Source organism: Anguilla rostrata, chromosome 2, assembly GCF_018555375.3.
Source record: "Anguilla rostrata isolate EN2019 chromosome 2, ASM1855537v3, whole genome shotgun sequence".
Classification (NCBI taxonomy): domain Eukaryota; kingdom Metazoa; phylum Chordata; class Actinopteri; order Anguilliformes; family Anguillidae; genus Anguilla; species Anguilla rostrata.
In genome coordinates, this window is record NC_057934.1 from 67,304,854 (window position 1) to 67,324,785 (window position 19,932).

Below are 19,932 nucleotides of genomic sequence, written 5' to 3' on the forward strand. Positions count from 1 at the left end.
AAATTAGCTTCTTCTTGGATAACCAACTGTGTAATTTAATACTGTCTAGAATGCAAAGTGACTTTGTATTATAGACAAGTGTCCGGTGGCTAAATATCATAATTTGCGTTAATTTAAGGATCGGCTGCACCCCAGTAAGATCCCTTGCATTCAAACGAGTGTGTTCAGTCTCGGGAGCTGCTGTGCTGGCTGTCTGAACGCTGTGTGCTCAGTGTCTCTCTGCGTTTGGCCCCTGTGCAGGACGGCGGCCTGGCGGAAGACGCCCCAACCTCACCGTTTATGCCTTCTCCCAGCCTGAAGCTCCCGCTGTCCAGCACCGGCCTCCCCAGCCAGGGCCTGGGTGGGGTCGCCTCCGGGCTGGCCATGCAAAACCTGAACAACAGACAGGTGAGCGGCTAACAAAGTCCTGTTCCAGGCAGGTATAACAGTCCTGTTCCAGGCAGATATAACGCAGTCCTGTTCCAGGCAGGTATAGCACAGTCCTGTTCTGGGCAGATATAACAGTCCTGTTCCAGGCAGGTATAACAGTCCTGTTCTGGGCAGATATAACAGTCCTGTTCCAGGCAGGTATAACAGTCCTGTTCTGGGCAGATATAACAGTCCTGTTCCGGGCAGGTATAGCACAGTCCTGTTCTGGGCAGATATAACAGTCCTGTTCCAGGCAGATATAACAGTCCTGTTCCGGGCAGATATAACAGTCCTTTTCCGGGCAGATATAACAGTCCTGTTCCGGGCAGATATAACGCAGTCCGGCCTGTGGGCGTCCGGGCGGCATAAACAGTCCTGTTCCAGGCAGGTATAGCACAGTCCTGTTCCAGGCAGATATAACGCAGTCCTGTTCCAGGCAGGTATAGCGCAGTCCTGTTCCAGGCAGGTATAGCGCAGTCCTGTTCCGGGCAGATATAACAGTCCTGTTCCGGGCAGATATAACAGTCCTGTTCCGGGCAGATATAACAGTCCTGTTCCGGGCAGATATAACAGTCCTGTTCTCGGCAGATATAACAGTCCTGTTCCGGGCAGATATAACAGACCTGTTCTCGGCAGATATAACAGTCCTGTTCTCGGCAGATATAACAGTCCTGTTCCGGGCAGATATAACACAGTCCTGTTCCGGGCAGATATAACCAGTCCTGTTCCCGGCAGATATACACAGTCCTGTTCCGGCAGATATAACAGTCCTGTTCCGGGCAGATATAACAGTCCTGTTCCGGCAGATATAACCAGTCCTGTTCCGGCAGATATAACAGTCCTGTTCTCGGCAGATATAACAGTCCTGTTCCGGGCAGATATAACAGTCCTGTTCGGAGATATAACAGCCTGTTCGGCAGAGTATAACAGTCCTGTTCCGGGCAGATATAACAGTCCTGTTCTCGGGCAGATATAACAGTCCTGTTCCGGCAGATATAACAGTCTGTTCGGGAGATATAACAGTTTCCCTGTTCCGGGCAGATATAACAGTCCTGTTCCGGCAGAGTTATAGCACAGTCCTGTTCTCGGCAGATATAACAGTCCTGTTCGGGCAGATATAACAGTCCTGTTCTGGGCAGATATAACAGACCTGTTCCAGGCAGGTATAGCACAGTTCTGTTCCGGGCAGATATACCAGTCCTGTTCCGGGCAGATATAACACAGTCCTGTTCTGGGCAGATATAACAGTCCTGTTCTGGGCAGATATAACAGTCCTGTTCCAGGCAGGTATAGCGCAGTCCTGTTCCGGGCAGATATAACAGACCTGTTCTCGGCAGATATAACAGTCCTGTTCTGGGCAGATATAACAGACCTGTTCTCGGCAGATATAACAGACCTGTTCAGGGCAGATATAACAGTCCTGTTCTCGGCAGATATAACAGTCCTGTTCGGGCAGATATAACGCAGTCCTGTTCCAGGCAGGTATAACAGACCTGTTCTCGGCAGATATAACAGTCCCGTTCTGGGCAGATATAACAGTCCTGTTCTGGGCAGATATAACAGTCCTGTTCTCGGCAGATATAACAGTCCTGTTCGGGGACTGTGAGTCATGCTCGTCAGGCACACCTTTTTAAATGCTGCACCTCTTGCAGAATGAATCATCTCACACGAAGGCAACAGTAAAGTGCAGGAGAAAAGCCTGCAAATGTCGCACCTCGGATTCGAATTGTCACGTCGCCCCTGGTGTGACTTTTACTGCGGTTATCGTGGCGGGGGTGGATCGTGGGGAACCAGGTCGTCGGGTTTTTGTGTGAACCCCAGGAGTTCAGCCTCTACAGAGGGCCTCCGTGTAGCTAGAGCTCTCGGTGCAAGCAGTGCCCCCTGATCCCATCTGTCACACACGGTCACACACCGAGCAGTCACACACTCAAGGCTCTTCCTTTTGTTGCTGGCATACTGACAATGCTCCCATCTCTTTTCAGCCTCTTCTGTCTGCCTGTTGTGAAATAGCCTTCCCCTCTCGTCTCTTCTGTAATCACAGAAGGCAAACTGAAATTGAGAGAGCTCAGTTCTTGTAAATGCATGGAGGCAGTTGAGTGGCAGAGATGTTTGGTCCTTTTGTGCACTGACTGTGCTGGCCCTTTCGCAGCTCCACAGTGAGCGCAGTCCTTGATTTTTGAAAGCGCGGAACAACAGTGGAGATGACAGAGGGGGAAGCGCTGATAGCCTTTCATTTCGCTGCCCGGGTCTCTGGGAGAGCCAAGGCCGGGCTGCATCGGAGCGGCTGGGGATAAAGTGACCCTGGCTGAGAGGTTCTGAATGGAGAGGCGCAGGACGGGAGACTGCATTACTGTTTGCTGTCTGGTATCTCTGTTCTCTGATGGGCCAAGACCAGGCTTTCAAGGCTAATGCGAGGTCATTGCCTAAATGAGACGGGTCCGCCTGGTTTCGTGCTCGTAACTCGATTTTAGAGTGGCTAAATTTGAGTGCTGTGATGGATGTGGTGAAGTAAGATCAGTGGGGGGGTTTATCTTGTAGGATGAACGGACTTGTGCATTTGACCGCTTCACCTCCCCTGTCCCTCACGGCTTGGCTCCTCCCCCTCTCTCGTGGCCTGGCTCCTCCCTCTCTCTCCCGGTTGGTTCCTCCCCCTCTCTCCCGGTTGGCTCCTCCCCCTCTCTCTCCCGGTTGGTTCCTCCCGCTCTCTCCCATGGCTTGGCCTCCTCCCCCCCTCTCTCCCGGTTGGTTCCTCCCCCTCTCTCTCCCGGTTGGTTCCTCCCCCTCTCTCTCTCATGGTTTGGCTCCTCCCTCTCTCTCCCGGTTGGTTCCTCCCCCTCTCTCTCACGGCTTGGCTCCTCCCCCTCTCTCCCGCAGATGCAGAGCGGAATGTTCGGCAGTAGCGGAGCAGCACAAGCCCGGGCCGTGCATCAGCAGGCTCCTCCCCCTCAGCCGTCAGTGCCGCCTCTCAACTCCTCCCAGCCTAATCTCCGCGCTCAAGTGCCTCAGTTTCTCTCCCCTCAGGTCAGCCCCGCCCGCCCGAGCAGAGCCTCTGTCCACACGCACGTACGCACATGCACAGACACACGCACACAAACGCACACTCACACACTAACACGCACACACACATTCACACTAACACACTCACACAAACACACACTCACACACTAACACGCACACACACACTCACACAAACACACACTCACACACACTCACACATGCACACACACAAATGCACACACCCACTCACACACACTAACACACACTAACACACTCACACACACACACACACAAACGCACGCACGAGCGTGCATACACACACAGACACACACACACACTGACACACACACTCACACACACATTCACACTCACACACACACTCACACTCACACTCACACACACATTCACACTCACACACTCACACACACACACTCACACGCGCATGCTGATGGACACGTACGCTTGCCTGCTCTGTGCACGCCAGGCCGCAGTGACTCAGAGCTGTAAACAGCCTGCTGTAGATGTCTGTCTGTGTGTCCGTTTCTGTATTTGATTCTGGACTTGACACGTCTGTTCCTGTTCACGGTTTCATAAATACAATTGACCGACGCAGATGGAGTCAGCTGGCAGCATCTGCTTGGAAGAGTTGCCACAAGAAATCACAGATGGTTTTTGAAAGTATAGTCCAGTTTCATCGTGAAGTAGTTTGGCTTGATAAAGTCGTAACTAACGTATAAATAGGAAACGCGTCAAACTGTGGAAATAGTGAAAAGTGAAGGCATTGTCTGGTCTTCCACTGATAAAGTGCTGGGATAGGTTGTCTGCCATTTCGCCCAGCTTGCTGGGAATAACTATATAACCTAGTTGGTTTGAACAATATTATGGCGAGATTTTTATATTTTTTTTAAAGCCCAAGTATGCTCGTTGATGTTAGCTGATTTTAGACTAGACCTAGTTTGACCGAACGTGAGTCTAACTCTCGGTATCTGTAGGGCTAACATATGCCCCGTTTACTCTGTTGTGGGAGATTGCACCCACATAGCCTAACATTATTAATGTGCAGTATCTAGCCTACCTACTGGCAGCTCTATTTATACTTCCTTTCCTATCGGTCTTATCTTTTGTTCTTTTAGTTTATTATTTCTGTTATTGTTCCAGCGCTGTTTAACCTTCGCGTAGCTACTCAACGATGCTCGCCCCAGCTAACCTTAAGCATCGTATTGCCAGCTAACAACCTGCTTATCTGCTGTACTGTTAACAGTGCTTTTGACAAATTAAATTTGACTTGATTTAATCACTCTGCTACCTCCAGTTAATAGACTAGACGCGCTATCTAATGTTATTAATGTGCAGGTTGCAGCTTATCTTGGAGCGAAAGTAGCTGTGTCTGTCTGCGGCATTGGCTGCAGGTGGCAGAACGTTTTTATCCACAACAGACGCTTCACCAAGTTTGTCTTCGACTTGGGGAATGGATTAAAAATATAACCCCCTCCTCATCCGAACGTTCTGGATGACTCCTGGCAGTTTCGCAAGTTCCACAACAGCAGCTTTCAACCACCTACAGAAGCTTTATGACTTTTTATAAAGCTCTTCCCGCCATCAGCTACACGGCTGCAGATGGTGTCAGGGGAAGTGGTCCATAGTAACTGTTTCTAAGCAGAGATTTTGGTCGATGTCAATCGTACATTTGCTGAAGTTCAGCAGAAGTGGTCTGACTTGTTTTTGTGGTTTTGTCTTTTTGCAGGTTCAAACACAGCTCTTGCAGTTTGCAGCAAAAAACATTGGTCTCAATCCTGCACTTTTGACCTCACCAATAAACCCTCAGCAAATGACCCTGTTGTACCAACTACAGCAGCTGCAAATGGTGAGCGAGGGACCGGCCTGGGGCCTGGGCTCCTGGCTCCTGGGTCCTGGGTTCTGGGTCCTGGGTCCTGGGGCCCGGACAGGGGGCTGCTTTTGCGCTGGGTGCTGTGTCGGGGCTGTGTCTCACGGTTGGGCGCTCTGTCTCTGTGCACACAGGCGTATCAGCGTTTACAGATCCAGCAGCAGATGATGCAGGGTCAACGCCCGTCCGGACCCATCCGACAACAAGAGCAGCAAGTGAGGCTCCGCCTCCGTCGCGCCGGCCGCCCCGCCCACAGCGTGCAGCGCGCAGTACTCACAGCGCCATAAGGCTCCGCAGCGTTAATGCTGTGTTCAGACGTACAGTACCACTGAGCACGACAGCGCGTGTGTGTGCTGAAATGCATGTTGTGCGTGTGTCATGCGAGAGGAAGCTGGCCTGTTTTTTGCGGTTATTAGTAGTGACCCCACTTCCTCCTGCTTTCTGAGTGAAGGGCGCACACGTTTTTTTTTTTCCCTGCACCGTCCTCTGACAAAAAAAGTGTCTGTCGCCCCCTGCAGGTTGCACGTACAATCAATAACATGCAGCAGCAGATCCAGCAGCACCAGCGCCAGCTGGCCCAGGCCCTCCTGATGAAGCAGCAGCCTCCTCCTCCTCCTCCTCCTCACTCCAGCCTGCAGCCCAGCGCCGGAAAATCAGCCCTGGACGGCTTCCCCGGCCACGCCCAGGGCCCGGGCCTCTCTGACCTGCAGACCAAAGAGCCGCAGTCTTCGCCCAACTCCTACGCCGCGTACCCGCTCTGTAAGTGCAGCGAGGACGCTCGCGCTCGCCCCCCCCCGCCGCGGCCGCAGTCCGCAGTTTCCCTCGCCCGACGCTATATCCCTGTGTTCCTGTCTCCCCCCCTTCAGCTGGACTCAATCCAAACATGAATGTAAACTGCATGGAGGTGGGGGGCGTGTCCATGAAGGACGCTCCTCAGCCTCAGTCCCGCCTCTCGCAGTGGACACACCCCAACTCCATGGAGAATCTCTCTGGCAACCCCTCCCCTCTGGAGCCCAACCTCAACAAACACGGTACGGCACCCCCCCCCCCCCCCCCCCCCACACGCACACACACACCACACACACGGGAGCACACACACCCCACACACACGCACGAGAACATGAGATCCTGCTCCCATGAACAGGTTTCATCATCCAGAGGAGCCTTGCTCAATTTCTGCATGGCTCAATCTGCGTGGTGAAACGCCGTGAGAGGAGAGTGCACGTGTGCGGCTGCTTGTGCAGCTGAGCTTAGGGATCGACGGCTTGAAATAAGACTTCCATAAATGGCTCTCTTTCGCTCAGTGCGGTCCTAACCTCAGTCAGTATAAGGTTCAGATAGCAGGTCAGCAGAGCATAGTTCCACCACAGTGGTTTGTACAGTGCTGAGCGCTTTTGAACGGAAAACTTTGCAGTTGTTTGTCATTTTGGTTGTCAGCTTTTAGGAGGGTCCCTTTCCACCCGCGGTCTACCTGAATCGCCCCCCGCCCTCTTCATCACGGGTCACACGGGTTTCTTGTGGCCAGTTGTTGTCTGATAAAGACCAAACACCAACCATTTTTTGTTTTGTTTTGTTTTGAGAGGCGCTCTTCTCAGAATGTTTTTGAAGTGCACCTGCTTTGTGCGTGTGGTCATCTGCTTCCTCAGAGGCCTGAGAAATGCGCGTGTGTGTGTGTGTGTGTGTGTGTGTGTGAGTGTGTGTGGTTTTATTTTTGTTTTTAATGTACTGGTTGTCTTTGAGGCTGATCATGTGATATGGATGCCAGTCTTGCGTGGGCCGGGTCCTTTTTCGGGCCGTCGGGGAGAAATGACGGGCGTCCCTCTCGCCTCCCAGGTGCCATCCCCACCGGCGCCAGCCTGGCCCTGGCGGGAAAGCCCCCCATGGACGACTCGTACAGCCCCTACAATCTCATGCCCAGCTCCGAGTCGCCCGCCAGCCCGCTGGCGCCCCCCGACAGCTGGGGCCCGGGCAAGGGCGCCAGCGAGAAGATCTCCAACGGCACCAACATCAGCTGGCCCCCGGGTACGCAGCCGCTGGGCTCCACAGCCTCGGGGGGGGTGGTGGCTCGGGGCCATGGAGTTAAGCATCTTTTATCCCGTGTGTGATCTTTGCAGAGTTCTGTCCCGGGGTGCCCTGGAAGGGGCTGCAGAACATCGACCCGGAGACGGACCCCAACATGACCCCGGGGAGCGTCCCCAGCGGCCCCACCATCAACACCAACATCCAGGATGTGAACCGCTACCTGCTGCGGGACCGAAGCGGAGGTACGGAGAGAGGGGAGGGAGAGGGAGGAGAGAGGAGGAGAGGGGAGAGGAGAGGAGGGGGGAGGGGAGGAGAGAGGAGGGGGAGAGGAGGGGGGAGGAGGGGAGAGGGCTGGGCACGCTGCTCAGAGTTTTTACATTAGGAGACACACGCTGAAGAACTCATGCTGTGATTAGTGTGTATGAGCAAGATACTTCAAGATCAACGGCAAGGTTATATGATAGATAATTTTTTTTTTTGCTAGGGGGGCGGTGGATAAATAGTCCTGAATGTAGAGTTCATGCTGCTTCAGTAGAATGTCTGATGTACTGCTGAAGTGCCTCTGTAGTGCAGTTAATGGCGATATGACTGTCCGGCCACCGTGTGGCGCTCAAGGGGCCTCTCCCATTATGGGCTCACCCATCTGGGCTCTGACTGCTGGTGGTACTGCTCCACTCCCGCCCAACAGAAGCTCAGGCCACACCCCTCAGCTGCAAAACAGCTTCTTTTTTTTTTTCACTTTCTGTTTGTTCCCCCCCCCTTTTTTTTTTTTTCGGGAACACCGTAGGCGCCTCCCCCACCTCTCAGAATGGGGCGCTGCCTCCGTCCAGTGACTGGCCAGTCAGTGCCTACACTAGCTCCTTCAGTTTGTCCTCCTCAGACGGTGACGGTGAAGGTACAGCCCCCCCTCCCCGCCTTACCCCCAGATTGTCTCCTGCCCCCCCTCCCCTTTCTCGTTGTGGCCTGTGCCCCTCGTGGGGCTGTAGGAGCCCCCTGATCTCTCCGACTGCGTGTGCCCCCCCCCCACACACACTCCCTGTAACTGTGCTCCTGCCCGTGTCCTTGGTGCTAATGCCACATGCCGTGTGTGTGGTGTGTGTGTGCGTGTGCTGTGTTGTGTGTGTGTGGACATGGATTATCTGTGTGTAACGGGGTGTACCGGTGTGTGTGTGTGGACATGTGTGTGTGTGTGTGTGTGTGTGTGTGTGTGTGTGTGTGTGGACATGGATTATCTGTGTGTAACGGGGTGTACCGGAGTGTGTGTGTGTGTGTGTGTGTGTGTGTGCTGTTGACGGGTGTAGCCTGGTCGTGTGTGTGTGTGGACATGGATTATCTGTGTGTAACGGGGTGTACCGGTGTGTGTGTGTGGTGTGATTGTGTGTGTGTGTGTGTGTGTGTGTGTGTGTGTGTGACATGGTGATTCATCTGTGTTCTTTGGTCTACCTGTTGTTGTTGTGTGTGTGGATAGAGGTTTATGCTGTATGTAATGTAAGTGTGTGTGTCGTGTGCGGTGGGTGTGCGTGTGGTGTGTGTGGTGTGCGTGTGTGCGTGTGCGCGTGTGCGCGTGTGTGCGTGTCTGTGTGTGTGTGTGTGTGTCTGGTTTTTGGGTCATGGTGAGGTCCACATTGCTGCTCACGCACGCTGACAGACTTTGAGAAAAAAAACGTTGTTGCTTATTTTGGACCCAGAGTGCTCTTTGACTTGAGAGTCCTAAACAGACCCAAGTATAACGGCATGTTCATGTCGGTGTGTCTGTGTGCACGGGCACAGACATCATGGATTTGTCTGTGCTGATGTCTGTTAATTCTGCTCTGTTTCTTTCAGTTCCTACAGTGTAAAGCCCGCTGGTCTGTAGGAAGATCTTTTTCATGCGAATGAAGCGCTTTCTCTTAGAATCTCACAGTGCTACCAACAGGCTGCGTAAATATTGTGATCAATTAACCACACAAAATCAGACACCTAAGGACGATTCGCTCAAAGAAACAGGAGTTTCTTGTATTTATTTATTTATTTATTTTGTTATGGTTCATGTCTGGGTCATCGCCCCCGTGTTTTGCTTTTTTTGAGGCGGGTTATTCGGCCTATTTTGTTGTGACTCCCCTACCCCCCCCCCCATAAATATAACACCTTTGGTGCTAGTTCCCTTTTCTGCATTCGCTTGCTAGACACTGAATGATCGTGACTCATAGCGATGCGTGTGCAGTTAGGTGTTAGTTCAGATCTGATTGATGTAACTGCAGTCCACAGGGCTGCTGGGTGGCTCATCCTGCTTAGGCCGTGTTCTGGTGAATGGATGGGCCCCCAAGCTGTGGCCCCAAGCTGTGCCACTGAACAGTCTTCGCCGTTGCCAGGGGACGGGAGAAGTGCTTCAGCTGGCCCGGATGGCAGCGTCCCCATTGGTCGATAGGGGTGCCTGCAGGTCGGGCCTGCATGTAAAGTGCCTCTTCAGCTGGGGCGTGCTCGTCTGCGCTGCTGAATCAATAGCGATGGGGGGGGGAATGTGGGGGGGGACTGGAGACCTGTGGCACACCCCTGCCGGCTCCTCTATAGAGCAGTTTAATCACGCCGGCAGGCCCCAAAAGGATCCGACGTTAGAAAGATGTCAGTCTCTGCGTAGCGAGAAACGGCTGTGTGCGGATCAAACAGGAAGGGAGCCGCGTTGAGGCAGCCCACAAACGGACCACAGTTCTCTGCGCCTGCTCTGATGCTGGGATTTCTGTGTGCCCCCCTCTACCCCCCCCCCCGTGTCTCCCTCACAGGTAAACTGTCCGACATGAAGTCCACCTGGTCTCCGGGGCCCATCTCCCACACGCAGGCCTCGCTGTCCCACGAGCTATGGAAGGTCCCCCAGGGCCCCCCGCGGAACACCACGGCCCCCTCCCGCCCTCCCCCGGGCCTGACCAACGCCAAGCCCTCCTCCACCTGGGGGGGCAACGCCCTGGGGCTGGCGCCCGGCTGGACGGGCTCGTACTCCTCGGGTACGTGGGCCGCCCCCGCCCCCGCCCTGCTCCGCTCCGCTCCGACCTGCTCGCGCGCGCTTCCGAACCTGGGGCTTTTTTTTTCGCGTGAGGTTTTTGGCCGTGTGGGTTCCCCTGAGGCGAGGGCGTGGGGCGAACACGCCCTGCTCTGGGGTGCAGCGCGCCCCAACTGAAATTCTGAGGTTTACCAGAAACGGGGAGGCCGCGGCTGTAAACACGGAGAGAGAGGGCGTCTGATTCGCTTGTGGCGGGGTTCGGCGGTTTGTTCACCCGGGGCGTGGCGTGCCAGAAACTTTTCTCCGAAAAGCACGAACGCAGCTGTTAGTCAGGGACCGAGGTTTGCCTTTTCTCTCTGGCCTTGTGGCTCGTTTTCTCTCTCTCACTCTGCCTCCTGTTTTTCTCTCCTTTTCTATGTGTGTGTCTTCTCTCCCTCTGTTCCTTTCATGTGTGTGTGCGTGCATGTGTATGTGTGTGTTTGTGTGTGTGCGTGTGTGCGTGTGTGTGTATGCGTGTGTGTGTGTGTGTGTGTGTGTGTGTGTGTGTGTGTGTGTATGTGTGTGTGTGTGTGTGTGTGTGTGGGCGTGTATGTGTGTTTTGCGTGTGTGATGTGTGTGTTGTGTGTGTGTGTGTGTGTGTGTTGTGTGTGTGGCGTGTGTATGTATGTGTGTATGTGTGTGTGTTGTATGTGTGTGTGGTATGGTGTGTATATGTGTGTGTGTGTGTGTGTGTGTATGTATGTGTGTGCGTGCGTGTGTGTTTGTGTGCGCGTGTGTATGTGTGTGTATGTGTGTGTGTGTGTGTGTGTGTGTGTGTGTGTGTGTGTGTGTGTCTTTTCCTCCGTGTCCCTCTGTCTTGCTGTCTCTCAGCAGGTACTACTTGGAGCACAGACAGCTCCAGCAGGACCAGCAGCTGGCTCGTCCTGAGGAACCTCACTCCTCAGGTAAGGTATCGCACCCCTGCGGGGATGTTGGGGGGTGAGGGGGGACAGGCGGGGGACAGGGGGGCGGGGTCACGCAGACGGGAGGGCCCCGTGTGACCCGGTGCGGCGGTGTGTTGCAGATCGACGGCTCGACGCTGCGGACGCTGTGCATGCAGCACGGGCCCCTCATCACATTCCACCTCAACCTGACCCAGGGCAACGCCGTGGTGCGCTACAGCTCCAAGGAGGAGGCCGCCAAGGCCCAGAAGTCCCTGCACATGTGCGTACGCCACCTTCGCCGCGGCCGTGTCTGCTGGCAGTCGGGCTTGCATCCTGTTAGGATGCTGGGGTGGGGGTGTTGTGGGGGAAATGGGAACCCAGTTGACATGTTATGTCAAACTGAAACTTTCTGAAGCCCTTCCTGTGCTGCCACCAGACCTAAGGGAAACCCTGAGACACCAGATGGTCTCAGTCACAATCTGTTTTTTGTCATAATTTCAGTTTTGTTTTTTGTTTTTTTTTTGTTTTTTGAAACTGGTTGGCAAAATTGAAACTGTCAATTTTCTCTCGCTGAGCTGACGGGCTCCGTCTCTGACTCCTCCTCCAGGTGCGTGCTGGGAAACACCACCATCCTGGCCGAGTTTGCCGGGGAAGAGGAGGTGAACCGTTTCTTTGCACAAGGCCAGTCCCTGACGCCCACCACCAGCTGGCAGCCCAACCCGGGAACCAATCAGACGCGGCTGGGGGGTGCGGGGGCGGCGGCGGCGGCGGCGCACGCCATGGGCCACTGGAACAGCGGCGGGCTGGGCGGAGCCAAGGCCGGCAGCGACCTGCTGTGGGGCGGGGTCCAGCAGTACTCCGGCCTGTGGGGGCCCCCCAGCGGGGAGGACGCCAGGGTCATCGGGAGCCCCACCCCAATCAACACGCTGCTTCCCGGGGACCTGCTGAGCGGGGAGTCCATGTAGAGGAACCGACCCGACCCAAAAGGAGAGAGAGAGACGCGCCAGAGAACAGAACAACGCCGGAGCAGAAACCAAGCCAATCATGTGACGATAATCAGAGAATCAGTATCTAGAGAACTGTGAACCAGGACCCAGACGGCCCCGGGCAGCTCTGAAGCTGCTGCTCTTTCCCTTATCCATCTTTCTTTTTGTGTTCCTTCTTTACTTTTTTTTTTTTTTTCTTCCCAGAAAGGGTTGGGTTTGAGTGTTCAAAGCCGTCGTCTTTGCGGAATTGAAACAAAAAAAAAAAACAAAGACTATTACGTCAACAAAGGAAAGAGAACCGTGTAGTGATTATACTTACTTTTTTTTTGAATAACTGACATTCGTCGTGAAGTGTTTTTAAGAGAAGTGAAATAAAAAGCTGCCATTTTTAAGCTTCCCTTTAGGCCCTCCCACCTCATGAACCAGCCCCCCCGTCCCCCGACAATTCCCCAGAAAACTCATCATTCCGAGCATGCCCCTGGCCTAGGGAATGGTCCGTGTACCGTTTTTGTGTTGGTTTGTTTTGCTTCTCAGCACTAATGTTAGCCTTAAGCGCTCTCCAGCCAGGCGTTCCTCACGCTTTTTATACTCGTACTGAAGAAATGAATGGAGAATTGCACAGTCCCCATTTCTGAGCCAGCAGACTCTAGGCAGGAAGGCAGTGTGAACAGCGTCGGGCTACGGTAGGAGACCAGCCACTATGGACCCCAGCTCTTACTGTAGCACGTTTTTTTTTTTCCCGTTTTCGTTCTTTGTTTTTTTTTTTTTGTCAAAGGGAGTTACACTGCTGTTTGTTTCTTATATTCAGGCTGGTTTTTTTTTTTTGTTTATATCTATCGCAACATAAGCTGAGAGAATTATTACTCGAAACATGTTAATCTGGCTGAGGGTGTGCGTGCGTGTGTGCGTGTGTGCGTGTGTGTGTGTGTGTTCAGCGCTTGTTTTTCCATCTGTATGTCCGTATACCACTGCTCTACAGAACTGTAAGAAACACTTGCTGAACCCTCCGGAACCCTACCACACCGTGTTCAAGGACTACCTGCTGTTCTGATCTCATTTGATTTGCTGAATCATGTGGTCCACCAGTTTCTGAAAAGATTTTTATTTTTTATTTTTTATTTTTTATTTTTTTTTATAAAAACCTTCACCGTCAAGTGATGCGTTGTGCAATATAGCGCCCAAGCCTCTTCCGTCCGCCGCTACACTCAACAGAAGCTGGTTGCCGTTTTAGTTTTTTTGTATTTTTTTTTTTTTTGGGTCGTTTGTGCATTTTGAGAACTTTGGAACTGCAGAAATCGTACCCTCCTGAGCCCCCCCGTGCCCTCCCCCGCTCCCCCCCCCCCCCCACCCCGACCCCCAAACTGTTGCGTGAATCCAGTGGGACAGTGGAACGGCTGCAAGGCATCAGCGTTCAGGGGTGCCCTGCACGCCGTCAGTCTGAACGCGCAGGGACAAAGCGTGCGGACTGAACGCACTTCCTCAATCCGCCCTGCAGCCGCACGCAACAGGGACTGTACCGGGGGGGGGGGGAGGAGGGCCGGAGAGGTCTGGCACAATACCAAATAAAAGGAGTTTCTCACAATGCAGTAGATTAAAGGGTGTTCCTTGCATTTGGTACAAATGTACGAGACAGACAAAACAAACAAAAAAAAAAAAAACTTTAAAAAAAAATAAACTTTTCAAAAAGGGGTAGTTTGTTATAGCACTTAAGAAGAGCGCCAAGCTCGAACTGCAACACCAACAAATCCAGAAAACGGAGAAGCAACACAAGAAAACTGAAAAAGCAAGAGACTTACGGAAAAAAGAAAAGAAAAAAGACATCTCTTCAGTGGCATCTCCGTGTTCTTTTTGTACTGTATCCGTGTTTGAGAAATACGTCTTTCCCCCGCTTTGTCCTGTCCCTGCTTGGTCCAGCAACCGGACCGGAATGGACCTGAAACCGGTAGCAGGAAGAAGGGGGGAAAAAAAAGAAAAGACTGAAACCTACTATCTGGCAAGAAAGCCTGTACGTATGGGGTTTTATTTTAGTTTTAGTTTGTTTTTTTGCTCTCTCTTTTTTTTTTTTTTTTTTTGGTATATCAAAGTGAATATCACTGTTACTCCAAAATGTTTAGCCTTTTTGTCTGGAGACGCTAGACATGCAATGTTACTTGGATCCCGCAGGAGCCGACTGTGGGGGCTCCTGCCAACCTGTATGATAGTTTGGCCATCGAGTGCCTATCTGCTGTGGAGCCTGTGGCGCCCCCCCTGCCCCCCCCAGCCCCCCACCCCTGCCCCCCCTTGTGCCGTTCCAATCTGCAGCAGTGCTCCCCCCCCTCCAATCCCCCCCCTCCCGGGCAGCCAGAGCCAAGCCCGACTGGACCCTTGGCCCGGCAAGGAGCAGCTTCGTCAGGACTGGCCAATCAGAACTACTGTGCCAGCTCTGAACCTGGTCTCAACTTCCACACCCCCCCCCCCCTTTGCTCCAACATCACTTTAGCTGGAGGTTGAGACGGATTTCTGGAATCACCAGTGTTGATCCTTCTCTGTTTTTGTTTGTTGTTAGTTTTGTCTGTTTGTTGCGTCTCCTGCGCGGTGGTGTTCTGGCTAGCTGCTTACCGGCCCTTCACTGCGAGAAAGCAGAAAACACTTTTTGGGTAAGACAGGTGCCTCAGTTAAGTGCAGCCTGCGTGCGGGGGTGCAAATGTGGAGTAATACTACAGATATCTCTCTCCCTCTCTCTCTCCCCCTCTCCCTCTCTCTCTCTCTCTCTCTCTCTCCCCCTCTCTGTTTTGTGATTTGTTTTACTGTCGTTTGTGCTCATGATTTGTGTTTGAACCAGTATTTTTTTTGTTTTTGTTTTTGTGTGTAAGTATGTCCTGGTGGTACCTTGAGATGTGTAGGTGGGGTGAAGCGATCAGTGGGTGTAACCGCGCCCCCTGCGCCGCCCCCCAAAGCTGCTCCGCCTGCTCATATGCTGGCCCTCCTGCCCCTCCCGCTGCTGCGCCCCCCCCTCAGCACACACACTCCCTCCCTCCCCGGCCTGCTTCACTCGGTGCTTTACAAAGGGGTTCGGACAACAGGAGGGGCCTGGAGCCCCCAGAACACAAGCGGGTAATCCATCCGACTTTTTCTTTTTTTCCTAAATTTCATTTTGAAAATGACTACATTGAGAGAAAAAAGTTAATAAATGTAAATAAATAAAAAAAAGTTTAAAAAAAAAAAAGTTTAAAAAAAGAACGGACTCGGAGCTCTGTTCCTATGCAATGAGGAAGAGGTGCAGCGATGGGCGCCTCCCCGGCGATGAAGAGCCGAGCCTCTCTCGGGGAGGCGGCCTCCCCCGAGCCTGGCGTGCGCTCTCGTGCCCTCCAGCTCACACACGCGCTCCTTTCTGAATACTAGGGTAGACCACAAAACTGTCACACACACACACACACACTCGTACGTATACACCTATGTACACACGCACACGTATACGCATTCTACTAATCAGGTGTTACAGAGGTGGTGGGGTCTTCACTGTTTACTTTTCTGAACAATGTATCTTTACGTCAGCTTGATCTCAGGGCAGGGTTAAAGAAACAATACTTCTGTTATTCGGAAAAAAGTTCTGTGGTAAATGCACCTTCGTGTAGTTTTCATGCGTTTTTTTTCTTTTTTTCTTTTCTTTTTTTCCTTCTCTCTTTGGACGTTCTTGGGCCCAAGAGAGCTGAAATGACACAGAGGACATGCTGGGGGGGGGCTGGCACTGGTGAAGTGCTTTACGCCGACCCAGGCTACGTTCGAGGGGCAGGAGGTCAGCATTCTGGGTTCCTGATGGATCCCTTTTCCCCAAAAGCACCCCAACGAGGGCAGGCGCGGGGGGGGAAGGGGCAGGGGGGGTTCCCGCTGTAACTCACTCTGGAGTTTGGAAGGCTAAATTCCGTTTAAGAGATTAAAAAAAACCTCGGGCTCAGTGAACGAGCAGATTTCCATGGTTGGCGGCGTTGAGGGGACTAGGCCCAAGATGGCCGCCCTCACATTCCCCCGAGTCCTGCATGCCAATGTAACACCTTAACATCTCTCTCTCTCTCTGTCTGTTTCTCTCTGTCTGTCTCTCTCTCTCTCCTCCCTCTCTGTTTATAAAGCAATCTGCTCTGCGAGGCATCAGCCGCCATGTTTCCTTGAGTTTTCTCCTCTTCTATAGAGCACTTTCGTTTTACGTTGGGAGCACTTTGACACTGTGGGTGATGGGGTGGGGGGCAGCAGGAGCGAGCAGGAGTCAGACGGGTCACACCTCATCCTAATAATTGAGATAATCTTGCTTTTATGGGGGAAGACTCCCGTCGAGGGGAGAGAAGAGAAGGAAAAAAAACGTGACAAAATGTGGACTCCGTGCGGTTTGGTGTGCACTGTAATTGGTTCATCCTGGGTACATATTTTTTATACCAAAAAAAAAAAGAAACATTTTAGTTTCATTTTTGACGTTTGACAACAAAAAGGTTAAATATCTATGATGTATGTATTTCAGCTTTGCACTTCTAGCTGAAACAGTTCTGGTCTCCAAGCCTTTTTCTGTCCGGAATGGCAGACATTTTGTCCTCCTGGAAGGAGCTGGCAGTCCCAGCATGCCTTCAGCGAGTGCTGTATTGATCGTGTTCGTTTCCTGTCGCTCGAAGCGGCTTTGCAGAACTGTACAGTTTCGCGGATCCAGGTCTGTGTACCCACTTGTATCAGCAGGCTTTCCTCTCCTGGTGGGATGGGATGGCGTAGGGGCGAGACTCATTTAAATTGGTACTTTTAAATTGGTCTTTAAAAAAAGAAAAAAACAGGTTGGGGGGAGGGGGGGGGGGAGGAAGGCGATCCTCTGGAGCTTTTCGCATCCTGAGTGACTCTAGCAAAAATCACCATCGCCTCTTTCTGAAACTGCCTTGCTTTCGGCTGGCCTGGCCGGGGGCTTGAGAATGTCCCTCCAGCCAGAGTTCCCGAAGCGCTCTAGTATTCCGACCTCCGCGCCGCCCGACCCCCCCCCCCCAGGGGGGCACTCTGCTGCTCCGGGACGGGGCGGCTCATCGCACATTAGGGCCGTACAGGATTCTGAGTTCTGGAACGTTCCCTTTTAAAAAGTCTGTGTTTTATTACAGCTGTGAGAGTATAACAATGTGTACTTCCCCTCCCCCCCCCCCCCCCTCAATCATGTATATAAAGGGGTAAAGGTCGGGTGGGGATATGCAGAAACTTGAAGGATCAAGTTTAAAAAAAGAACTAAAATGATGATTTAAAAAAAAAAAAAGAAATAAAAAAAATTAAAAAAAAACCTTTGTAAGGGCCTAGGTAGATATGCACGTGTTGATTCCTTATGCATACACATGCCAGAGCAAAATGTGTGTGTATAAATGTTTTCTTTCAAGTTATCATTCAGTCCCCTCTTCTTCCCCCAGCCCCATTGTTTTTCCTGTACAAACAAAATACATTTCCCAGAAGTGATCATAAACATATCAAAACAAAAGAAAAAATGACAAATACAAATACTTGAATCGAGAAGCGCCAATAATGTGATGTGAACACTTTTTTGTAATTATTTTCTCTGACTCGTACACTTCCGAGCTTTTTGACAACACCAGTTCAAAGTTAATAGTAAAAAAAAAAAAAAAAACAAAGATTGGAAGAAAAAAAAATGCAAAATTACATTTGTTGTATGAAAGTGTTTGCACAAGGTTGTGTATGTGTGTATGCAAACAGTTTGTGTGTTTGTGATGTGTCCATTTCTTTGTTTTGTTCAGTATGTTTTTGTTTTGTTTTTGCCTGTCAAGAAATATATGATGAATATTGTTAGTTTCTAACGTTGCACTGAGTGTCTACTTCCCTTCTTTCTGCTCACCGTACAAGATGTAGAGAGGGGAGATTGTGACAATTCACGTGTAAATGTTTACTCAAGGACTTAATGGAAAAAAAATGTTTTGTTTTTTTTTTTTGTCTGTAAAATGTTTATCTACCTTATAGTGGCTTTTATTGTGGAGTAATCCAAAAAGGATTATAATTATGAGTATTGCACCATTTTTTTTTTTTCAGATTATAAACATAAGAAAAATGTAAAAAAAAAAATATAAAAATAAAAAAATAAAAAATGAAGAAAAAAATGTTTTCAAAGAACTGTGGCCATAGGTTGATGTAGATGGACTAGAACTCCATGTTTGAAGTGTGGAGACACTGAAAGAGAGGATGTTTGGTGAGTTTGTTACAAGACTCGTCAGAGGTGCCTACCTTTTATTTTTTTTTTTCCTTTTTTTAACAAGGCCACCTGTCGTTTACAAACAGACAATTCATTATTCTGAAGTTCAAGGGAAAGGAATTTACTAATGGGTATGATGGAGAAAAGCAAAGGATGAATTCTCTTCCATCAGACGAAATACAGAATGAAGATTTATGCTACTTTCAGAACTCTGGGATTGATCAGTGTTGTTGTATTTCTTTCTCCTTTTTTTTTTCTTTTGTCAATATTGATTTTATGAACATTCTAAGCCTGTATTTGTTTCAATTTTTTGAGTTTTCAATTTTGTTTGTCATTTGTGAAATAAGACATGATTTGCTCACTGTCTTGCACACACACGCAAAAGTGGATTTCGTCTCAGGACAGCAGGGACGCCCAAGCACCGACTCCACGCCATTTTAAATGTACATTTTAACGGAGAAAAGGATACAGAGAAAAAAAAAAAACAACTCCAAGCACTGAAGGTTATGGATTTAAGAAGAAAAATTAACTTTGTTTCTAAATCCGTAGCAGTTACATATTTACCAAATAATGGACTCGAAATGAACTTTAAAAAAAAAAAAATGGAGTGCTTTATGTATAAATCTATATATTGAAATTGCTTTACATTTTAAACAAAATGATCAATGGTTTTTGATTGTTAAAACGGTGAAATAGCATACAGATGCTGTATGTGTTAAACTTTATGGTATTTTCTTAATGATGTCCCTTCCTGTAAAATTCAGGAGAATTGTGCATTACTATTTCTTTCCTTTTCATTGTCTGTCATATTCATTATTGTTGTGGCAGGTATTAAATGAGGAAAAAAAAAAAGAAGATTTTATGAAAGTTTGTTTTCTGCAAAAATTTGGAGAAAAATAAAATAAAAGCTGGTTTAAAAAGGATCATGATCTATGCACAAGTGGGGGGTGTTGTCTCTCCCTGGGGTTCAGGACTCATTGTGTAGGGGTGTTTTTGTAGTGTCCAGAGGCCGTGTTGTCCTTTCTCCCCCCCCCCCCCCCCCCAACCTCTTCCCCCTCCCCAATTTAGACAAATCTTGCATTACATCGCCATGCTGTGTATTCCTAAACCAATGAGCTTTTTCCACTCTGCTGTAGCACTGTGGGGTTCCTGAAAGCCCACGACTGGGTATCTGTGTTCTTTCCTTTTAGTGAGGAGTTTGGGGTGGCAGTAGAGTTGAGCTTTTTTGCCTTTAGTTTTGAGATATTAAGGGGAAAAAAAGTCTGTAATGAGATTCAAACAAAAAGAAAAGTCAATGGCTTTTGTTTTTTTTTTTGTTTTTTGTGTTTTTTTTTGTTCCTCTTCTCATAGAATGTGATTGTTAATGACATGCACCGAAAAAAAATGTTTTCATGAACTATGGAGCTTCTTTCAAACTATTAATAAATTACAGTTTTTTCTTGGCTGTGGAAAGTTATTATCAGTTCTTGAAGTCAGTTGGCTCTTGTGTCTGTCATGTTTGACCTTTTGCTGAATTTCCAGTACAGTACTATTTCACTTCTGTCATC

The 19,932-nt window shown here is 50.3% G+C and overlaps 1 protein-coding gene across 5 annotated transcripts in view; it reads left to right on the forward strand.

Moving 5' to 3' along the window:
* The window catches only part of tnrc6c2 (trinucleotide repeat containing adaptor 6C2), an 80,087-nt gene extending 60,260 nt beyond the window's left edge, over positions 1–19,827 (forward strand). For 2 of the 5 annotated variants that reach the window (XM_064324188.1, XM_064324193.1), the window contains 13 exons: positions 241–387; positions 3,283–3,429; positions 5,150–5,269; positions 5,425–5,505; positions 5,809–6,049; positions 6,157–6,321; positions 7,124–7,312; positions 7,405–7,554; positions 8,100–8,207; positions 10,072–10,290; positions 11,157–11,230; positions 11,350–11,489; positions 11,817–19,827. In XM_064324188.1, coding sequence (XP_064180258.1) covers positions 241–387; positions 3,283–3,429; positions 5,150–5,269; positions 5,425–5,505; positions 5,809–6,049; positions 6,157–6,321; positions 7,124–7,312; positions 7,405–7,554; positions 8,100–8,207; positions 10,072–10,290; positions 11,157–11,230; positions 11,350–11,489; positions 11,817–12,174 — 2,139 coding nt within the window. In that variant the 3' untranslated portion in view covers positions 12,175–19,827. The remainder of the gene's footprint in view (positions 1–240; positions 388–3,282; positions 3,430–5,149; positions 5,270–5,424; positions 5,506–5,808; positions 6,050–6,156; positions 6,322–7,123; positions 7,313–7,404; positions 7,555–8,099; positions 8,208–10,071; positions 10,291–11,156; positions 11,231–11,349; positions 11,490–11,816) is intronic. The other 3 variants (XM_064324190.1, XM_064324192.1, XM_064324191.1) reach the window with 3 other exon arrangements.
* Positions 19,828–19,932: the final 105 nt, after the last annotated feature.